Here is a 25,892-nt window from a genome sequence, read left to right as displayed (position 1 = left end):
TTCATACCATTTCATCCTTCCACAACATATAGTCCCGAAACAAATCTAGGGTTGTTACCCGACATGTCGGGGGGTTTGTGCTGATTGTACGGACATTGTGACAGCCGGTTAAATGGCGTCCCTTGACAAGGCAACAACAAGCTGTATGTCAGGAGAAGTGCAGTACTATCGTAAGGAGAGGTATACTTGGAATACGGAGGAGGAATGGAAGGAAAAGGAGAGGCAGAGGAGGTTTAAGAGAGAGAGGGAGGAAAAGAGGGAGCGTTACAAATGGTGGGAAAAGGCCCGATGGTTTGTTTAAAGAAGAATGGTAGAAAGTGTAAGCAGAGTGAGCTGAAGACGGGGAGAAATGGAAGTGAATGAGGGTGAGGTATCGGAGGTGGTAGGTGTGGTGAAGTTCTCAAAGCCCAAGGCTTGCACCGAGGGTCAGGATGAAGAGGAGTCTGGAAAAAGTGGACCCTTGCCTTTTGGCTGATCCATTTGTGGGTTCAAGGGTGGGTGAAAATAGAGTTGGGTGCTGTGGAATCGGTGAGGGTAAGCAGAAGTGGTCTTGTGATAATAGTTTGTGTTTCTGCTGGTCAGAGGGAGAAGGCGCTCCATGTTAAACGAATTAGGGCAAGAATTTTGAATTATTTTGCTCTCAACAAAGGGGCACCATTGAAAAGGAGTGATTACTGGGGTAGCAGTAAATGTAAAAGTTGACCAACTGAAGGGGAAGATTCCCAGTGTTTGTGATGCTCGTCGTTTGGTGCAACGCAGACAGGGTGGCGTGAGTGGTGAAACAGAAGAATCCATGTCTGTTCTTTTGAGTTTTGATGTTGAGGTTTTGCCCCACAAAGTGATGTTAGGATATATAAGCTATATTGTTTAAGCTTTTGCACAGAATACATTACGTTGTTACAGGTGTCAAGCTTATGGGCATGTGGCAGCAGTGTGTAGGAGGGAGGTTCCTAGGTGTGAGAAGTATGCAGAAGGGAATGAAACAAAGGAATGCATAGCATTGGGGAAAGTTGTGGTATGTGTTAATTGTAGGGGTGCTCATGGGGCTGGGGATCAGAAATGTCCCGTGCGAGAGAGGCAGGTTTAAGGTTCCAGGGATAGAGTAGTGCAGAAGTTGTTATATGCTGAGACAGTGAAGAAAGTAGAGGAAGATGGGTCAAGGGGGAGGGATCCTGAGAGGAGTGGTGTGAGTAGTAGATCTGTACCAGTACATGGGGAGGGATCCTGAGAGGAGTGGTGTGAGTAGTAGATCTGTACCAGTACAGGGGAGGGTTCCTGAGAGGAGTGGTGAGAGTAGTAGATCTGTACCAGTATAGAGGGATAGGCCAACAAGTGATACATGTTTCAGTAAGATTGGATTTTAAAATTTGTTTTTATAGCAATGGTTATCAACTGTACTGCAGGGATGGAACATGAGTCGCACAAAATTGAGCTTGTGGTGGCAGCTGCAGAGAGGCAATTGGGTGTGTGAGACTTGACATCAGAAGAGTTACAGGGTATATTAAGAGGTGGTGTCCCATCCTTTCAGGTTGATGGCCTGAGGTAGGACTAAATAGATTTAAATAGTGTAGTAGGGTGGTGTTCTTTTTTATTATTTGATTTATTTATGTATTCTTTTTTTTGTGAGTGTTGTGTTATATGGTTTTGTTTAGTAAAAAAAAAAATTAAAGCAATGTAAAAGGGCGTTTTACTCCAGTCTAGTAGGTGGCAGTAATGCAACATTTATTGGATGCCAATAAATCATCGAAGAAGAAGGGTTTGATACCCAAGCCAGCTGATCGTTCGTTCTATTGGTTCGGTTGCCAGAGACGCGACCCAGTCGTTCAGTCTTTTTGTTCTATATCTATGGACGTGACCCAGTCATTAGTTCTACATTTCTATTACCATACTGGCATGCAACGTTCTTAACCCTTGCTTGCTAGCTAGCCAACTACGGCTAATTTACAGTCACGTCAAACAGTGCAGACAGAATAACAACAGTAGCTGCATTTGCATTTGTTTAAGCTATTTTCTACTAACATTTATTTGGATACTTCCATAACAATGAACTAATGAGGCACGATTTCACATGGCATAGAAAATGAGCTCTGGTTTGGACACTGTTCAGAGGAGCTAGCCAACAACACAGCTAACGCAATAACTTCAAACAGAAGCTGGAAAGACAGCAAACTAGCTGCACTTAGTTTCGTTTAACCTTTTTTCAATTGACATTTCTTTGTATATATATATATATGTATATATATATATATATATAAATATATATATATATATCCATTAAAATGATGCTAGCTGATTCATGATTTCGACTAGTTGAGAAACGCTGCCTGCCTCTCTCTCATCCCGACTCCCTACACATTCATTACTATGGGATTTGACAGTTTGAGATGGAATTTCAATATTGAAACAATGTTCCAAATGTCGGAGAGACAGACAGTAAGGTTTATTCTCCGTAGAGCTTGTTGTATGTTTTAGTCTCTGAAAACACTATAATCTAAGCATTACCTTGGTGATTAGGTCCCCTATTCAACCCATATCCTGGATCCGGTGTCAAGAGCAGTGAATGAACTAGAAAAGGACTAAGGATCAGAGCTATAGAAAACCTTTCCTGTCGTGGAGCCTATGTATCCGCTCTGCCTCTCTTTAAGTCTCTTGTGTTGCCTTCCCTGCTCTATTCTGAGCTGCTAGACAGCTCTATTCTAGAACACCACACACAGAGCTCCAACTCACTCACCTTAACCAAAGGCCTGACAGGTTTCAGATGCAGGCTCCTGCTGCAATGGCGATGCCCGCTGTTGCTGCTGCCCTCTTTGTGTGATTCCAGGCCCGTGGGCACGTTAGGGGGGGACAGCAGGAGCTTTTTCAGCTGTAGGGGGACATGGGTTGGGACAACTGTAATGTACATGTCTGACAATAAATCAATCAGTCAGCAGAACATACAGTAGCATCCACGTGTATTATCACTCTTGACATGACTCATCCACGCGCAAATCTATTTCCCCCTCTTTATTCTCCTTTCATCCAGCGTTTGAACAATATAGCACTCAAACCGAAGCTGGCAGGAGGAAGCTGTGTGAATGTAAGATCAAACGGAAATGCGATTCTATAGCTCTCCTGCGCACTTTGCAATGGGGCGGTAAGGCTGTCGCATTGCATTTCAAATGGGTATTTTACTTCCTCACATTTCCTTCACTACACTTTGAGGCAGCAGCATCGCATGTGAAATCATCAGATGATATAAATCTGCTTACAACAACAATCCCCCTAAGCTGCACTGGTTTTGGCAAAGCCTGAGGATAGCACCGGAGCGCGCCTACTGTAGATGTGAGGGAATGATGCGGCTGGTTATGTTTGGCTGATAGCTAAATAGTGTCTGGTCCTATATGTCACGTTTAGAGGCTTGTTGAAACAGATGATGAAATAGATGAGTAGAGTGCTAATTGAGTTGCCCATCCCTGTCAGCATGAGCCAACTTGGCATGGGCTTCAATGGTGCCTCTCAGTGTTTCATTGAGGAAGTGAAGGGGCGCTGAAGGTTTCCATCTCTGTGTACAAAATTATGTTGGCACGCCAGGCCCATCCATGCCCTACCCTACTGGCCCACTTCCTGGTCTGCCTTGCTCAATGCAGCCCTTGTTCTCTGCCTGCTTACAACCTCATACACGCACACACACTGTCTTGCACACTCAGGCACACACGCAATTTTAGAGAACGTTTTAGAGGCCCTTATCTTGGCGGTGTAGAGAAAAGTGTGATTTTTTCTGTTGCCAATTTCCTGCAATTCTACACATTTCTCCATGGAGCAGAGGGACATTTTTAGCAGTTTTAAAGCTAATTTCCTGTGATGCTACACATTTTTTACATGGAGTGAAGAGAGAGAAAAGGTTCTAGTTTTAAAGTGAATTTCCTGCTATTCTACATATTCTGCCATGGAGATGAGAGAAAATATTGCAATTTTAAAGCAAATTTCCTGCAATGGCTAATGCTATTTTATTTTAATCAAACATAATAACAAAATCAATACTGCTAAATCAATTATTTGGAATCTTCCATTCCCTCTGTCTGTCTCGCTTTTATTTGGTGAATATTAGTTCTCATTATATTGTAAAAATATATAGGTCCATTACATACTTTCCTACATACTTTATATCTGCTTTTAGTCGTTTAAAGGTTTACACTGAAAGCCTTTTTCTATCCCGATGAATATGGGGTAATGAATTCATTTCCCCAAACATTTTTTACACTGTTTGGTCTTAGGCGGCCTGAAAAAACACTTAGGCGGCCCACCCAAGGATTTCAATGGCAAAAACACCACACACACACACACACACACACACACACACACACACACACACACACACACACACACACACACACACACACACACACACACACACACACACACACACACACACACACACACACACACACACACACACACACACACACACAGATCAGCTGCAACTACAGCTTCTGCCAGCAGAGGGAGTCCTCCTCGACTCACACACCAGTGATGACAACACCAGGGTCACATGCAACAAATCCTCTAGGCTGTCTCTGGGATGGAAAGGGACTGACAGGCAGGGAGGGAGGAAGGTGGACTGGTACATGTCACCATGTTAAACCACATTTCACCATATGGATGGGCCCTTTTTTGTCTAAAAACAGTGCAGAAAGCTATGAACATTATAATGAAATGGTGGCATCTCATTGGCCATCATTCCGCCCATAGGATCTACGTGACTTAGCATGCACAACAGCAGTTGCATAATACCGTTTTTTGCTAATTTTGTCTTATTGCTGTTATCAGTGCCAAATCCTATTAAGATTCTTAAGCCACCTAAGGACATCGTGAGGGACATGTAATCAAATTGGGAAGAATGTCACTTCAGTAGGTGTGTGTATATACAGTGCCTTGCGAAAGTATTCGGCCCCCTTGAACTTTGCGACCTTTTGCCACATTTCAGGCTTCAAACATAAAGATATAAAACTGTATTTTTTTGTGAAGAATCAACAACAAGTGGGACACAATCATGAAGTGGAACAACATTTATTGGATATTTCAAACTTTTTTAACAAATCAAAAACTGAAAAATTGGGCATGCAAAATTATTCAGCCCCCTTAAGTTAATACTTTGTAGCGCCACCTTTTGCTGCGATTACAGCTGTAAGTCGCTTGGGGTATCGAGAGACTGAATTTTTTTCCCATTCCTCCTTGCAAAACAGCTCGAGCTCAGTGAGGTTGGATGGAGAGCATTTGTGAACAGCAGTTTTCAGTTCTTTCCACAGATTCTCGATTGGATTCAGGTCTGGACTTTGACTTGGCCATTCTAACACCTGGATATGTTTATTTTTGAACCATTCCATTGTAGATTTTGCTTTACGTTTTGGATCATTGTCTTGTTGGAAGACAAATCTCCATCCCAGTCTCAGGTCTTTTGCAGACTCCATCAGCTTTTCTTCCAGAATGGTCCTGTATTTGGCTCCATCCATCTTCCCATCAATTTTAACCATCTTCCCTGTCCCTGCTGAAGAAAAGCAGGCCCAAACCATGATGCTGCCACCACCATGTTTGACAGTGGGGATGGTGTGTTCAGGGTGATGAGCTGTGTTGCTTTTACGCCAAACATAACGTTTTGCATTGTTGCCAAAAAGTTCCATTTTGGTTTCATCTGACCAGAGCACCTTCTTCCACATGTTTGGTGTATCTCCCAGGTGGATGGATATCTTTAAGAAATGGCTTTCTTCTTGCCACTCTTCCATATTGGCCAGATTTGTGCAATATATGACTGATTGTTGTCCTATGGACAGAGTCTCCCACCTCAGCTGTAGATCTCTGCAGTTCATCCAGAGTGATCATGGGCCTCTTGGCTGCATCTCTGATCAGTCTTCTCCTTGTATGAGCTGAAAGTTTAGAGGGATGGCCAGGTCTTGGTAGATTTGCAGTGGTCTGATACTCCTTCCATTTCAATATTATCGCTTGCACAGTGCTCCTTGGGATGTTTAAAGCTTGGGAAATCTTTTTGTATCCAAATCTGGCTTTAAACTTCTTCACAACAGTATCTCGGACCTGCCTGGTGTGATCCTTGTTCTTCATGATGCTCTCTGCGCTTTTAACGTACCTCTGAGACTATCACAGTGCAGGTGCAATTATACGGAGACTTGATTACACACAGGTGGATTGTATTTATCATCATTAGTCATTTAGGTCAACATTGGATCATTCAAAGATCCTCACTGAACTTCTGGAGAGAGTTTGCTGCACTGAAAGTAAAGGGGCTGAATAATTTTGCACGCCCAATTTTTCAGTTTTTGATTTGTTAAAAAAATTTGAAATATCCAATAAATGTCGTTCCACTTCATGATTTTGTCCCACTTGTTGTTGATTCTTCACAAATAAATACAGTTTTATATCTTTATGTTTGAAGCCTGAAATGTGGCAAAAGGTCGCAAAGTTCAAGGGGGCCGAATACTTTCGCAAGGCACTGTATACCTAATATATATATATATATATATATATATATATATACATACATACATACATACATACATACATACATACATACATACATACATACATACATACATACATACATACATACATACATACATACATACATACATACATACACAGCTCAAAAAAACAAAGGGAACACTAAAATAACACATCCTAGATCTGAATGAATGAAATATTCTTATTAAATACTTTTTTCTTTACATAGTTGAATGTGCTGACAACAAAATCACACAAAAATTATCAATGGAAATCAAATTTATCAACCCATGGAGGTCTGGATCCAAAACTCTTGAACGTGCCGTCCTTGGCCAGCTCTCCCGCTATCTCTCTCAGAATGACCTTCTTGATCCAAATCAGTCAGGTTTCAAGACTAGTCATTCAACTGAGACTGCTCTTCTCTGTATCACGGAGGCGCTCCGCACTGCTAAAGCTAACTCTCTCTCCTCTGCTCTCAACCTTCTAGACCTATCGGCTGCCGTCGATACTGTGAACCATCAGATCCTCCTCTCCACCCTCTCCGAGTTGGGCATCTCCGGCGCGGCCCACGCTTGGATTGCGTCCTACCTGACAGGTCGCTCCTACCAGGTGGCGTGGCGAGAATCTGTCTCCTCACCACGCGCTCTCACCACTGGTGTCCCCCAGGGCTCTGTTCTAGGCCCTCTCCTATTCTCGCTATACACCAAGTCACTTGGCTCTGTCATAACCTCACATGGTCTCTCCTATCATTGCTATGCAGACGACACCTCTTCTCCTTTCCCCCTTCTGATGACCAGGTGGCGAATCGCATCTCTGCATGTCTGGCAGACATATCAGTGTGGATGACGGATCACCACCTCAAGCTGAACCTCGGCAAGACGGAGCTGCTCTTCCTCCCGGGGAAGGACTGCCCGTTCCATGATCTCGCCATCACGGTTGACAACTCCATTGTGTCCTCCTCCCAGAGCGCTAAGAACCTTGGCGTGATCCTGGACAACACCCTGTCGTTCTCAACTAACATCAAGGCGGTGGCCCGTTCCTGTAGGTTCGTGCTCTACAACATCCGCAGAGTACGACCCTGCCTCACACAGGAAGCGGCACAGGTCCTAATCCAGGCACTCGTCATCTCCCGTCTGGATTACTGCAACTCGCTGTTGGCTGGGCTCCCTGCCTGTGCCATTAAACCCCTACAACTCATCCAGAACGCCGCAGCCCGTCTGGTGTTCAACCTTCCCAAGTTCTCTCACGTCACCCCGCTCCTCCGCTCTCTCCACTGGCTTCCAGTTGAAGCTCGCATCCGCTACAAGACCATGGTGCTTGCCTACGGAGCTGTGAGGGGAACGGCACCTCAGTACCTCCAGGCTCTGATCAGGCCCTACACCCAAACAAGGGCACTGCGTTCATCCACCTCTGGCCTGCTCGCCTCCCTACCACTGAGGAAGTACAGTTCCCGCTCAGCCCAGTCAAAACTGTTCGCTGCTCTGGCCCCCCCAATGGTGGAACAAACTCCCTCACGACGCCAGGACAGCGGAGTCAATCACCACCTTCCGGAGACACCTGAAACCCCACCTCTTTAAGGAATACCAAGGATAGGATAAAGTAATCCTTCTCACCCCCCCTTAAAAGATTTAGATGCACTATTGTAAAGTGGCTACTCCACTGGATGTCATAAGGTGAACGCACCAATTTGTAAGTCGCTATGGATAAGAGCATCTGCTAAATGACTTAAATTTAAATGTAAATGGATTTGGAGTCACACTCAAAATTAAAGTGGAAAATCACACTACAGGCTGATCCAACTTTGATGTAATGTCCTTAAAACAAGTCAAAATGAGGCTCAGTAGTGTGTGTGGCCTCCACGTGCCTGTATGACCTCCCTACAATGCCTGGGCATGCTCCTGATGAGGTGGCGGATGGTCTCCTGAGGGATCTCCTCCCAGACCTGGACTAAATCATCCTCCAACTTCTGGACAGTCTGTGGTGCAGCGTGGCGTTGGTGGATGGAGCGAGACATGATGTCCCAGATGTGCTCAATTGGATTCAGGTCTGGGGAATTGGCAGGCCAGTCCATAGCATCAATGCCTTCCTCTTGCAGGAACTGCTGACACACTCCAGCCACATGAGGTCTAGCATTGTCTTGCATTAGGAGGAACCCAGGGCCAACCGCACCAGAATATGGTCTCACAAGGGGTCTGAGGATCTCATCTCGGTACCTAATGGCAGTCAGGCTACCTCTGGCGAGCACATGGAGGCCCCCCAAAGAAATGCCACCCCACACCATGACTGACCCACCGCCAAACCGGTCATGCTGGAGGATGTTGCAGGCAGCAGAACGTTCTCCACGGCGTCTCCAGACTCTGTCACATGTGCTCAGTGTGAACCTGCTTTCATCTGTGAAGAGCACAGGGCGCCAGTGGTGAATTTGCCAATCTTGGTGTTCTCTGCCAAATGCCAAACGTCCTGCACGGTGTTGGGCTGTAAGCACAACCCCCACCTGTGGATGTCGGGCCCTCATACCACCCTCATGGAGTCTGTTTCTGACCGTTTGAGCAGACACATGCACATTTGTGGCCTGCTGGAGGTCATTTTGCAGGGCTCTGGCAGTGCTCCTCCTGCACCTCCTTGCACAAAGGCAAAGGTAGCGGTCCTGCTGCTGGGTTGTTGCCCTCCTACGGCCTCCTCCACTTCTCCTGATGTACTGGCCTGTCTCCTGGTAGCGCCTCCATGCTCTGGACACTACGCTGACAGACACAACAAACCTTCTTGCCACAGCTCACATTGATGTGCCATCCTGGATAAGCTGCACTACCTGAGCCACTTGTGTGGGTTGTAGACTCCGTCTCATGCTACCACTAGAGTGAAAGCACCGCCAGCATTCAAAAGTGACCAAAACATCAGCCAGGAAGCATAGGATCTGAGAAGTAGTCTGTGGTTACCACCTGCAGAACCACTCCTTTATTGGGGGTGTCTTGCTAATTGCCTATAATTTCCACCTGTTGTCTATTCCATTTGCACAACAGCATGTGAAATGTATTGTCAATCAGTGTTGCTTCCTAAGTGGAGAGTTTGATTTCACAGGGAGTTACATTGTGTTGTTTAAGTGTTCCCTTTATTTTTTTGAGCAGTGTATATACAGTATTTCACAAAAGTGAGTACACCCCTCACATTTTTGTAAATATTTGCATACATCTTTTCATGTGACAACACTGAAGAAATGACTCTTTGCTACAATGTAAAGTAGTGAGTGTATAGCTTGTATAACAGTGTAAATTTGCTGTCCCCTCAAAATACAGACATTCATGTCTAAACAGCTGGCAACAAAAGTGAGTACACCCCAAAGTGAAAATGTCCAAATTGGGCCCAATTAACCCATATTCCCTCCCCAGTGTCATGTGACTCGTTAGTATTACAAGGTCTCAGATGTGAATGGGGAGCAGGTGTGTTAAATTTGGTGTCATCGCTCTCACACTCCCTCATACTGACTGGTCACTGGAAGTTCAACATGGCACCTTATGGGAAAGACCTCTCTGAGGATCTGAAAAAAAGAATTGTTGCTCTACATAAAGATGGCCTGGGCTATAAGAAGATTGCTAAGACCCTGAAACTGAGCTGCAGCACGGTGGCCAAGACCATACAGAGGTTTAACTGGACAGGTTCCACTCAGGACAGGCCTCGCCATGGTCGACCAAAGAAGTTGAGTGCACGTGCTCAGCATCATATCCAGAGGTTGTCTTTGGGAAATAGACGTATGAGTGCTGCCAGCATTGCTGCAGAGGTTGCAGGGGTGGGGGGTCAGCCTGTCAGTGCTCAGACCATACGCTGTACACTGCATCAAATTGGTCTGCATGGCTGTCGTCCCAGAAGGAAGCCTCTTCTAAAGATGATACACAAGAAAGCCAGCAAACAGTTTGCAGAAGACAAGCAGACTAAGGACATGGATTACTGGAACCATGTCCTGTGGTCTGATGAGACCAAGATAAACTTATGTGGTTCAGATGGTGTCAAGCGTGTGTGGCGGCAACCAGGTGAGGAGTACAAAGTCAAGTGTGTCTAGCCTCAGTCAAGCATGGTGGTGGGCGTGTCATGGTCCGGGGCTGCATGAGTGCTGCCGGCACTGGGGATCTACAGTTCATTGAGGGAACCATGAATGCCAACATGTACTGTGACATGCTAAAGCAGAGCATGATCCCCTCCCTTCGGAGACTGGGCCGCAGGGCAGTATTCCAACATGATAGCGACCCCAAGCACGCCTCCAAGACAACCACTGCCTTGCTAAAGAAGCTGAGGGTAAAGGTGATGGACTGGCCAAGCATGTCTCCGGACCTAAACCCTATTGAGCATCTGTGGGGCATCCTCAAATGGAAGGTGGAGGAGTGCAACGTCTCTAACATCCACCAGCTCCGTGATGTCGTCATGGAGGAGTGGAAGAGGACTCCAGTGGCAACCTGTGAAGCTCTGGTGAACTCCATGCCCAAGAGGGTTAAGGCAGTGCTGGAAAATGACAGTGGCCACACAAAATATTGACACTTTGGGCCCAATTTGGACATTTTCACCTAGGGGTGTATTCACTTTTGTTTCCAGCGGTTTAGACATTAATGGCTGTGTGTTGAGTTATTTTGAGGGGACAGCAAATTTACACCGGTATACAAGCTGTACACTCATTGTAGCAAAGTGTAATTTCTTCAGTGTTGTCACATGAAAAGATATACTCAAATATTTACAAAAATGTGAGGGGTGTACTCACTTTTGTGATATACTGTGTGTGTGTATATATATATATATATATGTCTGTATGTACATAGCTTGTTTCTCTCAGAGCTCTAACACAACAGGACCTTTGTAACCCTTGCCTTGATAATGTGAGATCTCTGTGTCTCTTTAAACCCAGTCCAAAGTGTGTGTCCGTTTGAAACTTAAGGAAGTATGTTGGCTTTATTGTGGACAAGAACAATACAAATGTATTACAGAACAATAAGAGGACATACAGTATATTACACCAGACTTTCTAGTTCACTAGCACACTGAATAGCAGCCAGCCAAATGTTTCCTAACGTAATGAAATCCTATCGTATTCTCTGTAAAAGACAACCCGTTTTCTGTTGCAATCCAGAACAAGCATGAGTAGATAGGGACAACAGTTGAAAAGAAAAACATGTTTTTCCTGGAAGCGTGGTTCTGAGAGGAGAAGGTTGCAGGGGAGAGGGGTGGAGGCATCCCGCAGGACAGTGTGAAAAGAGGGGTGGGGGGGGGGGAATGGGGACAAGCGGGGAATAGTGGAAAAGGTAGGGACTGTGTCACAGGGTACTCTGCATCAGGGTTGGCTCCAGTTTAACTGCTGGAGCTATAGGAGGCTCGGCTAGGTCCTAGGAGGCAGACATGGGCACGAGAGTAGTATATTACCCCTTTATGATGGCAAAGGAGTGAGAGAGAAGTAGAACAATGAGGGGGGAAGGGGGAAAAAGGAAGATTTAATGAGAGTTGGGGGAGATAGGGGGTCAAAAAGAGGTGAGAGCCACAGTTTCTTTAAGAGACCACAGTTGTGGTTCATCCAGGTTGCCTGCCGGTAAAAAGCATTCTTATTAGAAGTAGTGGTTGCTAAAAAAGAATGGAAAAGCCCAAAATGAGAAAAATTCAGACCTTTGTTGCCTATCATACCCATGCTGTGGGGTAGTCAGAGCAGAGGCCCATCCAAATCCACCTTAAACAGTGAGGAAGGGTTCTTACTAGAGACGGGTCTTCTGTCTCTGAGCTCAGGGAGCCGTCACTCAGGGAGCCTGAAGGGAAGGGAAGGTCCTCCTCAGACCCCTCCCCCAGCGAGGGAAACACAGACAGCCCCCCCACCTCGTCCTCCACCATGCCGTCCAGGCTGTCTGTGAGAGCAGCCAGCAGCGCCGCATTCTCATCTATCTGGAGGGGGCAGGAGAGAGAGAGCATCAGTGAACGCACCACCCACTTACAACACAGTTCATTCTCATCTTCTATCTGGAGGGGGCAGGAGAACGAGAGGGCATCAGTGAACGCACCACCCACTTACAACACAGTTCATTCTCATCTTCTATCTGGAGGGGGCAGGAGAACGAGAGGGCATCAGTGAACGCACCACCCACTTACAACACAGTTCATTCTCATCTTCTATCTGGAGGGGGCAGGAGAGCGAGAGGGCATCAGTGAACGCACCACCCACTTACAACACAGTTCATTCCCATCTTCTATCTGGAGGGGGCAGGAGAGCGAGTGGGCATCAGTGAACGCACCACCCACTTACAACACAGTTCATTCCCCTCTTCTAGGGGGCAGGAGGAGGTGGGGGTGTAAGTGAGGATACCACTCACATAGTTCCTTACAACACAGAGTATTTTGCTTATAAAATTCCACTCTTTCCCTGTAGTCTGAGGGGCGCCAACCATCCACACACTGTTGTTTGTTTCAACAGCAGCCATCTTGCTAAGAAGCATCGAGTCTGGTGGTGGGATGATAGCGGACAGCCTACGGGAAGTGAGCGAGGTTTCATTTTACACCCCCCACCCTCCCATCTGAAGGTTAAATGAACTAAGCTGGGAGATCAATGGGATTCCACACAGGCATCCAAAACAAGGACCGGGGGGAATCGTCCCAATCCAACTCCTATGTCTCCAAAATCAATCTGAACAAGAAATTATGATCAAGTGGATGGTAAGGTAAAAATAGACCCAGGAACAACAGTGTTGTGTTAGTGGATGATGCTTATGAACACATTATACGAGGTCTGTGTATTAGACAGATTGATAACGATCACCGAGGGGAATTCTAAGATGGGAGTCTACAACCTTATCATAGACTCAGACTGGAGCCTCTTCAGTTTACCACTAATGTAGTCCACTGTGTAGTCTAGTCCTACGGGAGGGGTTGGTCCTGGTGGAATCGTAGCCTGGTAGCCAGATCAGTTTCCAAGACAGCACAAACAGATCTGGGACCAGGCTAGTGGAATCCTGAGGGGGGGGGTGTCTAACCTCAAAAAACTCAGGGTCTCCTGTGCTGTACTGAATGGAGGCAGCGGAGATGTCTGATTGGTCGTTGCACCAGTGGAGCTCGCTGAGGCAGTTGACTGAGTCAAAGTCGCTGGCATCCAGCTGAGAGAGGTCAATGTCAGGGAAGTCGGCGTCCAGGCGGTCCGAGCAGACCTCCTCCTCCCCATACTGTAGAGAGAGAGGGAAGGAGGGAGTGGAAGAAGAAGAGGGAGGAAAGGTCACTTTAGACTCTTGTTATATCAAAGGGCAACTCATTAAGAAACACAGTACATTGAAGATATCTTATAAAATATCAAATAGTTTGGAAAGTTCATGTGAAAAATCATCAGCATTAGTACGCTCATGTTAATAACACAGTGAGTAAACTACTACAGTACAGTACAGTGTAGTTGTCAATGACACAGAGCCCTCTGAAAGAGACAGTCCCCCCTAATCTCTCTGCACACGCTCATTATAACTGATGGACATAGCGATGAAACATGTGCCACACAAAGTCACGAGACTGAGACCACGGTCTCCTAATGAGCCCTAGTGAAAGACTGAGACCACGGTCTCCTAATGAGCCCTAGTGAAAGACTGAGACCACCATCTCCTAATGAGCCCTAGTGAAAGACTGAGACCACCATCTCCTAATGAGCCCTAGTGAAAGACTGAGACCACCATCTCCTAATGAGCCCTAGTGAAAGACTGAGACCACCGCCTCCTAATGAGCCCTAGTGAAAGACTGAGACCACCGCCTCCTAATGAGCCCTAGTGAAAGACGAGACCACCGCCTCCTAATGAGCCCTAGTGAAAGACTGAGACCACCGCCTCCTAATGAGCCCTAGTGAAAGACTGAGACCACCGCCTCCTAATGAGCCCTAGTGAAAGACTGAGACCACCGCCTCCTAATGAGCCCTAGTGAAAGACTGAGACCACCGCCTCCTAATGAGCCCTAGTGAAAGACTGAGACCACCACCTCCTAATGAGCCCTAGTGAAAGACGAGACCACCGCCTCCTAATGAGCCCTAGTGAAAGACTGAGACCACCGCCTCCTAATGAGCCCTAGTGAAAGACTGAGACCACCGCCTCCTAATGAGCCCTAGTGAAAGACTGAGACCACCGCCTCCTAATGAGCCCTAGTGAAAGACTGAGACCACCGCCTCCTAATGAGCCCTAGTGAAAGACTGAGACCACCGCCTCCTAATGAGCCCTAGTGAAAGACTGAGACCACCGCCTCCTAATGAGCCCTAGTGAAAGACTGAGACCACCGTCTTCTAATGAGCCCTAGTGAAAGACTGAGACCACCGCCTCCTAATGAGCCCTAGTGAAAAACTGAGACCACCGTCTTCTAATGAGCCCTAGTGAAAGACTGAGACCACCGCCTCCTAATGAGCCCTAGTGACAGACTGAGACCACCGTCTTCTAATGAGCCCTAGTGAAAGACTGAGACCACCGTCTTCTAATGAGCCCTAGTGAAAGTGTGATATTATATAACACATTTAACTTGGCGGTCCACGGATAGTAAAATTATTTTGGGGTAGAAGCCAGTGTGAAGGGAAGTGATCCTAGTCACCTCAGGGGAGAGATGGAAACAACATTTCAAGGATAGAGGGACAGAACAGGAAATAGGCTCTGCCTGTGGAGAGTGGAGCTGGAGAGGAGGACATGGAGGAGACTTCTACTGTCTGTGTGTGTGTGTGTGTTCATGTATGTATGTGTTCATGTATGTATATGTGTGTGTGTTCATGTATGTATGTGTTCATGTATGTATGTGTGTGTGTGTGTGTGTGTGTGTGTGTGTGTGTGTGTGTGTGTGTGTGTGTGTGTGTGTGTGTGTGTGTGTGTGTGTGTGTGTGTGTGTGTGTGTGTGTGTGTGTGTGTGTGTGTGTGTGTGTGTGTGTGTGTGTGTGTGTGTGTGTGTGTGTGTGTGTGTGTGTTGCTGATAGCCTTCTCCACCTGTTGTCTTTGGAATGCCAGAAGAGGGGACACTTGTATACAGGGTGTGCCTGCCTTTGACAATGCAGTTTGCAGGAGGTCCCTAGCGTAGCCTAACCACAACCTGAATATTCTGTGCCACAGAGCCTTAGCTATGCATCTTTGATGAGTGACTAACACTAAATACTCCAGCTCTGTTTCACGTCGCAACCGTCTCCGCTAACCAATCCAATCCAATTCCACTCATTTCATTAAACTGGCTTTGGGGTCAGCCCGGTTTCAACCAATCATCAGCCATCACTTCCAAAGACACTTTCTGGGGACAATGAGATGGGCAGTCGCATAGACACAAGTAGAACAAGTGTCATTTTGTCCTTTCTAACACATGACATTTTCAGGACATAGATGTGCCACAAACTATCAGTGCCTCCTTGTGTAGTTAGTGAGATGTACCCAAACCTTATCACAGGAAGGATGTGTGTTCTCTTTGATATAACACCAACACTCGGTGACATTTTAGCAACTGTTTGTTGGATCAAAGATTAGGGCATAATAAATTGATACCATTTATGAGTTCATAAATTTCAGATGTAGAGCGACACAGTTGTAGTGTAATGAACAAATGACTGGTTACTCAAGCAAACTGAATTGAGAGAGAGCGAGAGCGAGAGCGAGAGAGCGAGAGAGCGAGAGAGCGAGAGCTGTGGTGGCAACCTGGCTGGTGTGATATCTCAGAAGTTGACTCATTCCCTCCCCCTAGCTAAGTTTACCCCTCCACCTCCCCCCTCCTTCTCTCCCCCTCTAAGGAAAATAAGAGGCCAGGCTAATCAATTTCAACAAAGTCCGACCGTTCTTCATTTCCAGGCAGGCGTTGTCTTTTTTACCTGTTTTTTTCCCCTCCCTTCTCTCCAGTCTCCTTTGCAGACTGCCTGGATATCAATCAATAAAAACATCCTTGGGCTCTGAAGGTTTAAGGTCACAGGCAGAACGGTCAGGCACGCGCGCGCGCACACACACACACACACACACACACACACACACACACACACACACACACACACACACACACACACACACACACACACACACACACACACACACACACACACACACACACACACACACACACACACACACACACACACACACACACACACAGCTAACGCATTTGCAGTTACTTATGGGATGTGCCATGGACATGCATAATGACCCATTATCAGGAGCAGTCACAGCAACCATGCTCTATGTAGCAGAGGACATAAGAGTGGCAGATTGAATCACATACCAGAACCACACCATTGCCTTATTTGAAGTGGATCTGGCCTCCGGAATCATTTAGTCATATCACATGCTGCTCACACACTGACTGTGGGGATAATGGGAGTGAGCATTAGAAGCCACTCCATTCAACTCAAGGGTCTTCTCCTCTGACACTCCACCCACCAATCCACACTGGTGGCCAATCAACTGAACTGAACACCAAGGCCACGTTCAGTAGCCAACCGTTGCAGATAGACATGCCACAAATAGAGCCGGCGTGATTCCTTATTCTACACGTCAGGAAGGGGTGTTTTTTCTACTTAGCATATTTCTATCTGAACGTTCCCAAAACGTTGTGTCCTGCTAAATGTGCCCCAGTTCAGGAATCAAAACGCAGTCTATGTGCCGTGGTGCGGATTGATGCTGAGTCAAAACAAGGTTTTTAATAATAATCAACGTATCTAACGCAGAGTAGATATTTTAGAGTGCCTCTAAAGGGACAAATGTGTCACCCGACAAAATAAGCTAGACACTTCAGTGTTCTAAAGTGGCATTAGCCACTTCCAATTAAGACATGAAAACAGTGTTAGCTCAGCCCTGTTAATTTATTTCACCTTTATCTAAGCAAATAAGTCCATTGAGAACCAATTCTTATTTAGAATAACGACATGGCCGAGGGGCATAGCAGGCCCTGTGTTGTGTGGAACTACATACAGAGATAATTATGCTACTGTAGGTAGGCTGCCGCATCGTTGTTAATCCAGCCATAAAATACTATCAAGAACAACAGCACCCTCCTTTCAGCTCTTCTGTTCTTATCTCTGCGTTCTTACTTTTTCTGTCTTCCACCTCATACCTTGTTCTCTCGCTCCCTCGCAGCTGCTATTGTATACCACCACCTCTCAAATACGTGACATCGACAGAAGGCCTAAGGTGACCAGAACACTTGAGGGGGGGGCAGTATGGAATGTCAACTATGCACTCTTTTAGATGTCCCTGTCTGCTTACAACCAACAGCCTTGATATGCTGCATTTAAAATAGGAAGGGAGGGGTGGGGGAAAAAAATAATAGAATCAATGCTTTGTTGAATTTCCATTTGTGTTCGCTTAGGCGACACTTTCCTCTTTGTTCATTCAAAAACGGCAATGACATCTATATCGACTCCCCGTAAAACTAATTACAGACGGCGTATGAAGGCTCTCTATAGCATGCGGTGTGTTACATAAAACACACACGGTCACAAGTGCAGTCATGTGCTACAAAGTCAGTGGAACGAGTCGCACGGTGCGGGTCACTGCTGCTCGCTCCCTCTCTCTCCCAGAGCACAACCATACAAGGACAACCTGTAGGCTAGTGAGGACAGGGAGCATTGACTACTGTTACAGCTACTGTTGCTAAGACCACTGTGGTGTCTGGATTGTGAATGAATAGACAACTACAGTGCAATGACAACGTTTTTTCAAAGGAAGAGGTCAAGGAGGGTTGTAAAGCCAACTGAACTGACAGACAGCTGTCCTTCACTTTCAGGTCTTCAAAAGAGAAATAGTAAACCCTTTAGCTTTGAGGTATCTTACTATGCCCATCAAAAGGGCTCAACTCCACATCAGAGAGAAAGAGAGAGAGAGAGGGAGAGCGAGCTCCTGTCCTAAACTCCTGAATACCCAGCCTTTGGGAGGAAGAAAGGACCACCCCTTGAGATTCAGCAATACCTACCAAGTCCTGTGATTTAATAAGCAAACAGGTTGCTCATTCATCTCCAGCACTTGCTAGCTAATAGGCTCTTATCTAGGTGCCCTGTTCCCTTTGAGCCCCTTGCTATCTAAGGTATGTTATATATAGCTGTTATCCTCAGTCTTATGACTGACTCTTACACAAGCTGCTTGTGACGGGCCAGCCAGGCTTTAGATTCTGGCCATGCCAAATGCAGATGGGCTCTGCTCTATTCAGCCTCTCCAGGAAACAGACACACAGACGGCTAGACAGTTAGGAAGTCAGACAGACACGCATACATACGCACACGACACTCAAGCTGTAACTGTAAATGCAAATGAATGGACAAGATGGGTTCAATCCAACGTCATCTTCAATCGTCTCATTTAACAAATCCACAACAAACAAATAGCCGCCATGTCTATAATACTCCTCTAGGAGTCTCTGTAGTCTTTCCCTATGAGGAATAGTGATGACTTGTAAAGTCTAGCTGTGAGGTCAAAGGTCAATGTGCATCCTGTTAGTTTCCCCTGACCCTCGACTAGCCTAACGTGACTAATATGACCCATCTCTAGAAACAGATGGACAAACTGAATATTGACGAGAGAGAGAGGCTTTTGATGAATGAAATTCCAGATTGGCAAGCACTTGTCCTGCTTGAATTGTGACTTGTGAGTGGGGGCTATTAGATTTGTTCCTCATGAGAAGCCTCTCTGAAAGAAGGATGTCTCCTCTAACCATTTTTATTAACTGCAAACAGTCGGTTAGTAGAAGAAGTAGGTCAGTTAAAGTGGGATCTGGGAGAGCCATGTACTATACACTCAATTACTGATTGTTCCTGTCATGGCCATCATTCAGTGGGATTGATACGCAAGTCTTCCTTACAGGTCCAGTAAGCAGTTTATTACGTTGTTTAGCCTGGGTACAGTGTCCTTATGGCTTAAAAATGGAGTGCCTGAGTGCCCCTCTCAGTCCCATCAGACATTGGCTCACTTTCAGCGCACCTTTTATCTCCCATGGAGGAACAAGACGATTGTTGTAATTAGATATGCATCTTATTGAGCTCCTGTTTGAGGACCCAAGGAGAAGCATCCAGGAGTCCATCATGCTAAACAATAGAGTTGGCAGTACAGTTGGCTAATATATCCATTGTGCCACTCCAATCTGTCTATTGTTTTGTGTTTTGTTGTGTTTGTTCGCGATGCAGAACTGGGGGTTATTGTCTTGGAAACCTTCTTAACCCCTGTTTATTTTCTAGGGATTGTTGAGATTTAACGTGAATTAGAACAATTGCAGTGTTTGGATTGGGGGCCCTTCCCCTGGCTACTGCTTACTCTTGTAGAATAGATCCTTTACACTCACCTAACCTCTATCCAACCCCTCACTGACAGTCACACTCTGACAGTAACATACTGTAATCTGTTCTCTATCCAGACAGGAACACACGCCCACGACGACTCTAAATCTGGACTAAATCAGCCACCGGCTGGTGTGAAGAAGGGCTGATGACGATCGAAGGCCGATTCTGACAGATGACCCAATATTAGCTGTGCTCTGACCTAGAGAAGTTATTACGGGACCCTTGTGTTCCTTGGGTGCCCTCAGCAGTCACCAAACAGTGCAGTGGCCACACCCCTTTTGAATCCCATTTAACTGTTGTCAGATTAGTAGTCAAACTAAGTCTGAGTGGTCCTGGATGAGGCGCGTATCAAGTGCGCGTCAAGGACGTCCACGGTGCGGGGGAAGAGGTGGGCGATGCTGAGCTGGAGGAGGGATGGAGGGAGAAGAGCACTGGGCTCTCAGGCACACAATCTCTCTCCACTAGGTAGGACAGTAATGGGATCTGAATGGAAAGCGGATTCAGTGCTTAGAATAAGGGCTTTGATAGTCTACCAGTTCATTCTGGGGGAGATCTTTGCATTAGAAAGGAATGGACAATAGGTTACCAGTTTAAGACTGGGGTTGAAGAGGAACAAGAATGCAGTTACTATAGTAACTCTTCCTAACAGAGTCAAATATCTGGTGCTTGCAGATCAAGTTGTTTCCGGCAACAGTACTACAGGCTAGTTGCAATACTTGTGATTCATCACCTGTAAATCTGTGTATCTGATGTTCTCTTCAATAACGTCATTATCAATTAGCGCCTGCTGCTTAAACCAACCCCCACTCAATAAAAACACTACTTTGTTACTATAGGTAATGTGTCAATCACATTGTGTGTGCGATAGGAACCAACCATGCCAGACAGAATAGGATGGTGTACAGGTGTAGTATAGGCTTAATGAAACCAAGCTCCACTGTAGTAACAGATTGACACTTTCACCACTCCTCCTCTCTCTACGACACAAACCTCTGGTTGCTGAGACTTTCCTGTCACGTGTCGTCCGAGGCGTGACAGCAATTATTTCGGTCACATTACTTTTTTAACCGATCACTTGGTAATCTAGGGCCCTTAAGGCCCTGTTTGTAAATCCTTAACGAGATTGGAGAGAATGGAGAGAATGGTGAAGGACCTTATCAGTAAGGGCAGGGCAAGAGATCACAAGGGTTAACAAGTCTCTTAGTCCGTCTGAAAATTGCGGTTTGTATGTGACGCCTGGACAGGTTTGTGTTTATATTTACATAGTGTAGTTGCACAGTCTGTATGTCAAGCCCTTGTAATTTACATCAGGTACAGACTCTGCAACTATCATAGCCTAGGCTAAATCTCCATTTTGCGTCGAATCAGATGACTGACAACTTCCCTTCTTACGTCATAACTGGCACCTTTCCTCGCTTTGGTTTTAGAGACAGCTCATTCTGAGAAACGTTCCTACACTCACCTGTTCTGACCCTGATCCTACACTGACTACTATACTGGACCAGCTTACACTCCTTCAGAACCGCAGATCTCCACCACCAATCCCCCGGGAATTGACCCTAAATCCCCCCGCCCGCCTCTCTACTCCTCTCCTCTCTGGCGACGGTGATGCGCCCTGATTAATTACACTGCCTGTTGAGGCACAAAGGCCGACCACTGCAGAAAGAGATAGCGTTGCTGCAGACACTCACCCTCCTATTTTAATAAGCAGTATGTGAGGATACGGGGAAAATAACTGCAATGACCGACTTGGTGAAGTGCAACTTGGAGCCGGAGGTCCTCCTGGTGAGGTAACATGATTCAGTAACACTGGGAGAACATATTATTCAAATCTGATCATCAATTATTAAAAGGCTAATTAAGTGATGCCATCATGAGTATCTAAACATAAGATGGCAAAAGACAGATAGATTCCACAGTGTTATGTGTACTGTATGTCATATAGGCTGTGAAATCGTACATTTACCTTTTTTCAAACATGCCAAAATCTAGACATCGTTTGCTAAATACTTTAGTCTGACACTGCCGTCATTGAATTTGTTTGTGGTGACGAGGGGCACAAGGCACGTTGTACAAAATAAAGTAATCGGTGGTTGGATCGCCTTTCACCAATCAGAATATCTAAGCCAATGCCACATTTTCAAACCACCGCGTTACCATGTGTGTTCTGGCTCTGGCCAAACCCATTGGTTTCTGGACCAATCAGACGGCCCCGAACGTGTTCACATTCGGTGAAGGATCAAGAAGGTACTCAGATCCAGACTCATCGCAGAGAAGAACCTAACAGCTGTGGGCGTGGTGTAGCGTTTGGCTAGAGCTGGGTAGTCAGGCAAGTCAAAATCTTCTTCCACTATCAACTGCATGTCAATCCTTGAAACAGCGCTCAGACGTGGTCAAAATAAGACTGACGGCGTTTAAAAGAAATACCGCGAGAGGGATGAGAGAAGGGAAAGCGTGCCATCCTGTCTTGATACACATTTTTGATGGCTTCTTTTCTACTGGAGGACTCCATTCGCATCCTATGAGAGCGGAGCTTTGTCAAGTGCTGTCGGGGCTGTCTGCAGCGCCAGCCTGGGAGCAGCCAGCCCATCCAACAGGGTAAAGAGATGGAGACTGGAGCGACCAGGGGAGTAGACAGAGACAGGCTGGCTGAGACAAATGGGCATGGCAGAATTAGCAATGAGAGCTAATGATCACCCAAAATGCACTGATATTTGTATTCCCAGATAGAAACACAAACAGCTAGCTAGTCTATTGCTTTGCTTACCACAGACAGGTGCTCATTTCTGAATCCCTGCTGCTAATCAGCTGAATGTTTGTTAGGTGATATGACGCTAAAACGACAACCCAGACTTCAATTACCCAAAAGGTAATGCATGCCTGCCATTAACTGACTGCCTGAGTGGGAGAAGACTGGGTGGGGGGAGAGATGGTATGGGGAGAGAGATAGAGCTGGCTACCAAACGTTGGAAGAGATGAAGGATCCGCAAGAGATATAGAGGGGTAGTCAGCACTTCTGAACTTCCGAGGCCATATCCCATTGCAGTGGAAGAATGAGATGCACGCTTCTCAAATTTCAACACCTTTGTGTAAGTTTGCTGGCAGGCTATTCCGTGTCACATGTTATGTTCTTAACACAACCTAACACAGCACAACGCAGTTACCTAAAGGTGTTATTATTATCTGAAGAGGTGATGGAGGATGGTTTATGTTGGACCAAGCCAGCACTGGGCTCAGCCAAACCAGGCAGATATCATGCCGCCAGGCTAGCTATCACAGTAGGGAATCTTAATGACATGGTCGCTACATCCTTCATCATACACATCTCTACTCTAACCCTGATTTATGGGCAAAGTAGCCATTCAATTATGATGACGGAGTATGGTGTGTGACAAATCAGGAGCATACTAGTTTTATTAGGGCGCTTCATCAGTGACGGCCAGTTGGGCAGGTAGCAAATGCCTTCCACTAACTGGATTAACATAATGCAGCATAACAAACAGAGGGGAGGATGAGGGAGAGGCCAGCCTGAGAGGAAGAGAGAGGGAGGGAAGGAAAAGGACAGGAAACGAGCTTGGCCCTGGTCACCTCACATATCGGTGACTGCGGAGCAGACATATCACGACGCAGGGGGAAATCTGGCTGGGGTCCAGCTCTGTCTAATTCAAATGCAGCAGTCAGCGACTGCCTGATAGCTGATCAGTGAAGACGGCTTGTTCTGTAATCAAATTTTAAAAATGCGTTTTCCTCGGCTGAGTTCTCCAGTCTCGCCTGCGCGACAAGGCAGCAGCAGACACTGTTAGGGATATTACTAGGCTTTCTCAGGTGACCATTCCCCCAATAAGCTGCGAGGGCAATTCATCTTCAGGGCGATGGAGCCAGCCAGACCGCTGTGTCCTTGAGCTGTGCTCTGTGAGCCATGTCTCATGCTGTTGAGGAGTGATGTACAGGCAGCAGCAATCTGCAATCAGGGCATGAAGAGCATGGGGAGGAATAGGAATGTGAATTGTAATTCATATCCACTTAAACAGAGGCGAGGTGTCTGTTCCACAACACCAATACAACCATGTAATGGTGCAGAGCGCATGGCACACAGATCAAAGAGAGTCACGGGGCCCAGCTGGGGCCCTGTCGTCTGTGTCTCGCTTTTAATAGGAGTGAACATTCTTCTCCTCTGGACTGTCCCATAGCAACACTGGCCTGCTGCATATGTTTCTCAGTTTAAATATGGAAATATTTTTTTTGCTCTCTTGCTTTCGGGCTGCCCGTCAGGAAAATGTACTGATGCACCAGATTGGGGGAAAAATTAATGGCTTCACTTGACCAGCGGTTTCCAAATGCAGTCATCCAAAGAGTTACATTATGGGTATGGGAACAGTTAGACTAGGGGGAGGAAGGGAAGAAGGGTGAAAGGGTGGGAGGTTTGGCACTAAAACCAAAGTCATGCAGAGTGTCACGGCCACCGGCATAAATCTTCTCAGGTTTCCCCGTCTACTGGTTGATAGTGGCCAAGAAACCGAGGTAGAAAATATCTGCCCCTCTATTTTGGGGTGCCCTGTGAGAACGAATGGAGTTTGTTTTGAAACCCAAGAATTGACTGAAGAGCCGTGCTGATCTTTGCCGCTGGAATTCAAAGGTTGAAAGGACAGCACTGAGACAGCTGTTCTAGTCTCGCACACATCGTTGGCGGTCGACAGTCAACTACGAGCAGACCATTTGGCTGTAGAAACACTGAGACACTGTAGAAACTAGAAGTCGGCCGATTAATCGGAATGGCCGATTAATTAGGGCCGATTTCAAGTTTTCATAAAAATCGGAAACCGGTATTTTTGGGTGCCGATTTGGCAAAAAATAAAATGTACACCTTTATTTAACTAGACAAGTCAGTTAAGAACACATTCTTATTTTCAATGACGGCCTAGGAACAGTGGGTTAACTGCCTTATCCAGGGGCAGAACGACAGATTTTCACCTTGCAAGCTCGGGGGATCCAATCCTGCAACCTTAACTAGACCAACGCAATAACGACCTGCCTCTCTCTCGCTGCACTCCACAAGGAGTTACGCGAATGCAGTAAGCCAAGGTAAGTTGATAGCTAACATTAAACTTATCTTATAAAAAACAATTCATCATAATCACTAGTTAACTACACATGGTTGATGATATTACTAGATATTATCTAGCGTGTCCTGCGTTGCATATAATCTGACTGAGCATACAAGTATCTGACTGAGCGGTGGTAGGCAGAAACAGGCGCGTAGACATCCATTCAAACAGCCCTTTCGTGCATTTTGCCAGCAGCTCTTCGTTGTGCGTCAAGCATTGCGCTGTTTATGACTTCAAGCCTATTAACTCCCGAGATGAGGCTTGTGTAACCAAAGTGAAATGGCTAGCTAGTTAGCGTGCGCTAATTGTCATTGTGTTGCTGGTTCAAGCCCAGGGAGGAGCGAGGATAGGGACGGAAGCTATACTGTTACACTGGCAATACTAAAGTGCCTATAAGAACATCCAATAGTCAAAGGTTAATGAAATACAAATGGTATAGAGGAAAATAGTCCTATAATTCCTATAACAACTACAACCGAAAACTTCTTACCTGGGAATATTGAAGATTCATGTTAAAAGGAACCACCAGCTTTCATATGTTCTCATGTTCTGAGCAAGAAACTGAAACGTTAGCTTTCTTACATGGCACATATTGCACTTTTACTTTCTTCTTCAACACTTTGTTTTTGCATTATTTAAACCAAATTGAACATGTTTCATTATTTACTTGAGGATAAATTGATTTTATTGATGTATTATATTAAGTGTTCATTCAGTATTGTTGCAATTGTCATTATTACAAATAAATAAAATCGGTATCGGCTTTTATGGTCCTCCAATAATCGGTATCGGCGTTGAAACATCATAATCGGTCGACCTCTAGTAGAAACCTCCAACCTTGTCAGGAGATGTCCGAAGACCTTTCTTTGTTTAAGACCTAGGGCTATATGACCCTGTATGTCCAATAGGGCTAAACAGTATGACCCTACAGTAGCAGATCCACAATTATGTAAGGTGACCCAGCTATCCATGTATACTGACAACACAGTAAATAAGGTCCTCCGTTTTCAACCTCTAAGATATTACTTTGACGCTCTAAAATA

General features: G+C 45.9%; 1 protein-coding gene across 1 annotated transcript in view; it reads right to left on the bottom strand.

Annotated features, from left to right (window-relative positions):
• Positions 1 to 25,892, bottom strand: part of LOC123993224 (peroxisome proliferator-activated receptor gamma coactivator 1-alpha-like) — a 65,047-nt gene that overhangs the window by 10,295 nt on the left and 28,860 nt on the right. The window contains exons 2-4 of the mRNA XM_046295131.1: positions 13,479 to 13,664; positions 12,214 to 12,396; positions 2,732 to 2,863 (exon numbers count right to left, since the gene is read on the bottom strand). Of these exons, the coding sequence (XP_046151087.1) occupies positions 2,732 to 2,863; positions 12,214 to 12,396; positions 13,479 to 13,664 (501 nt within the window). The remainder of the gene's footprint in view (positions 1 to 2,731; positions 2,864 to 12,213; positions 12,397 to 13,478; positions 13,665 to 25,892) is intronic.

The sequence above is a fragment of the Oncorhynchus gorbuscha genome, linkage group LG13 (assembly GCF_021184085.1).
Source record: "Oncorhynchus gorbuscha isolate QuinsamMale2020 ecotype Even-year linkage group LG13, OgorEven_v1.0, whole genome shotgun sequence".
NCBI classification, from domain to species: Eukaryota; Metazoa; Chordata; class Actinopteri; order Salmoniformes; family Salmonidae; genus Oncorhynchus; species Oncorhynchus gorbuscha.
The sequence above is the reverse complement of the archived record's forward strand: the minus strand, read 5'-3'. Positions and strand labels throughout refer to the sequence as shown.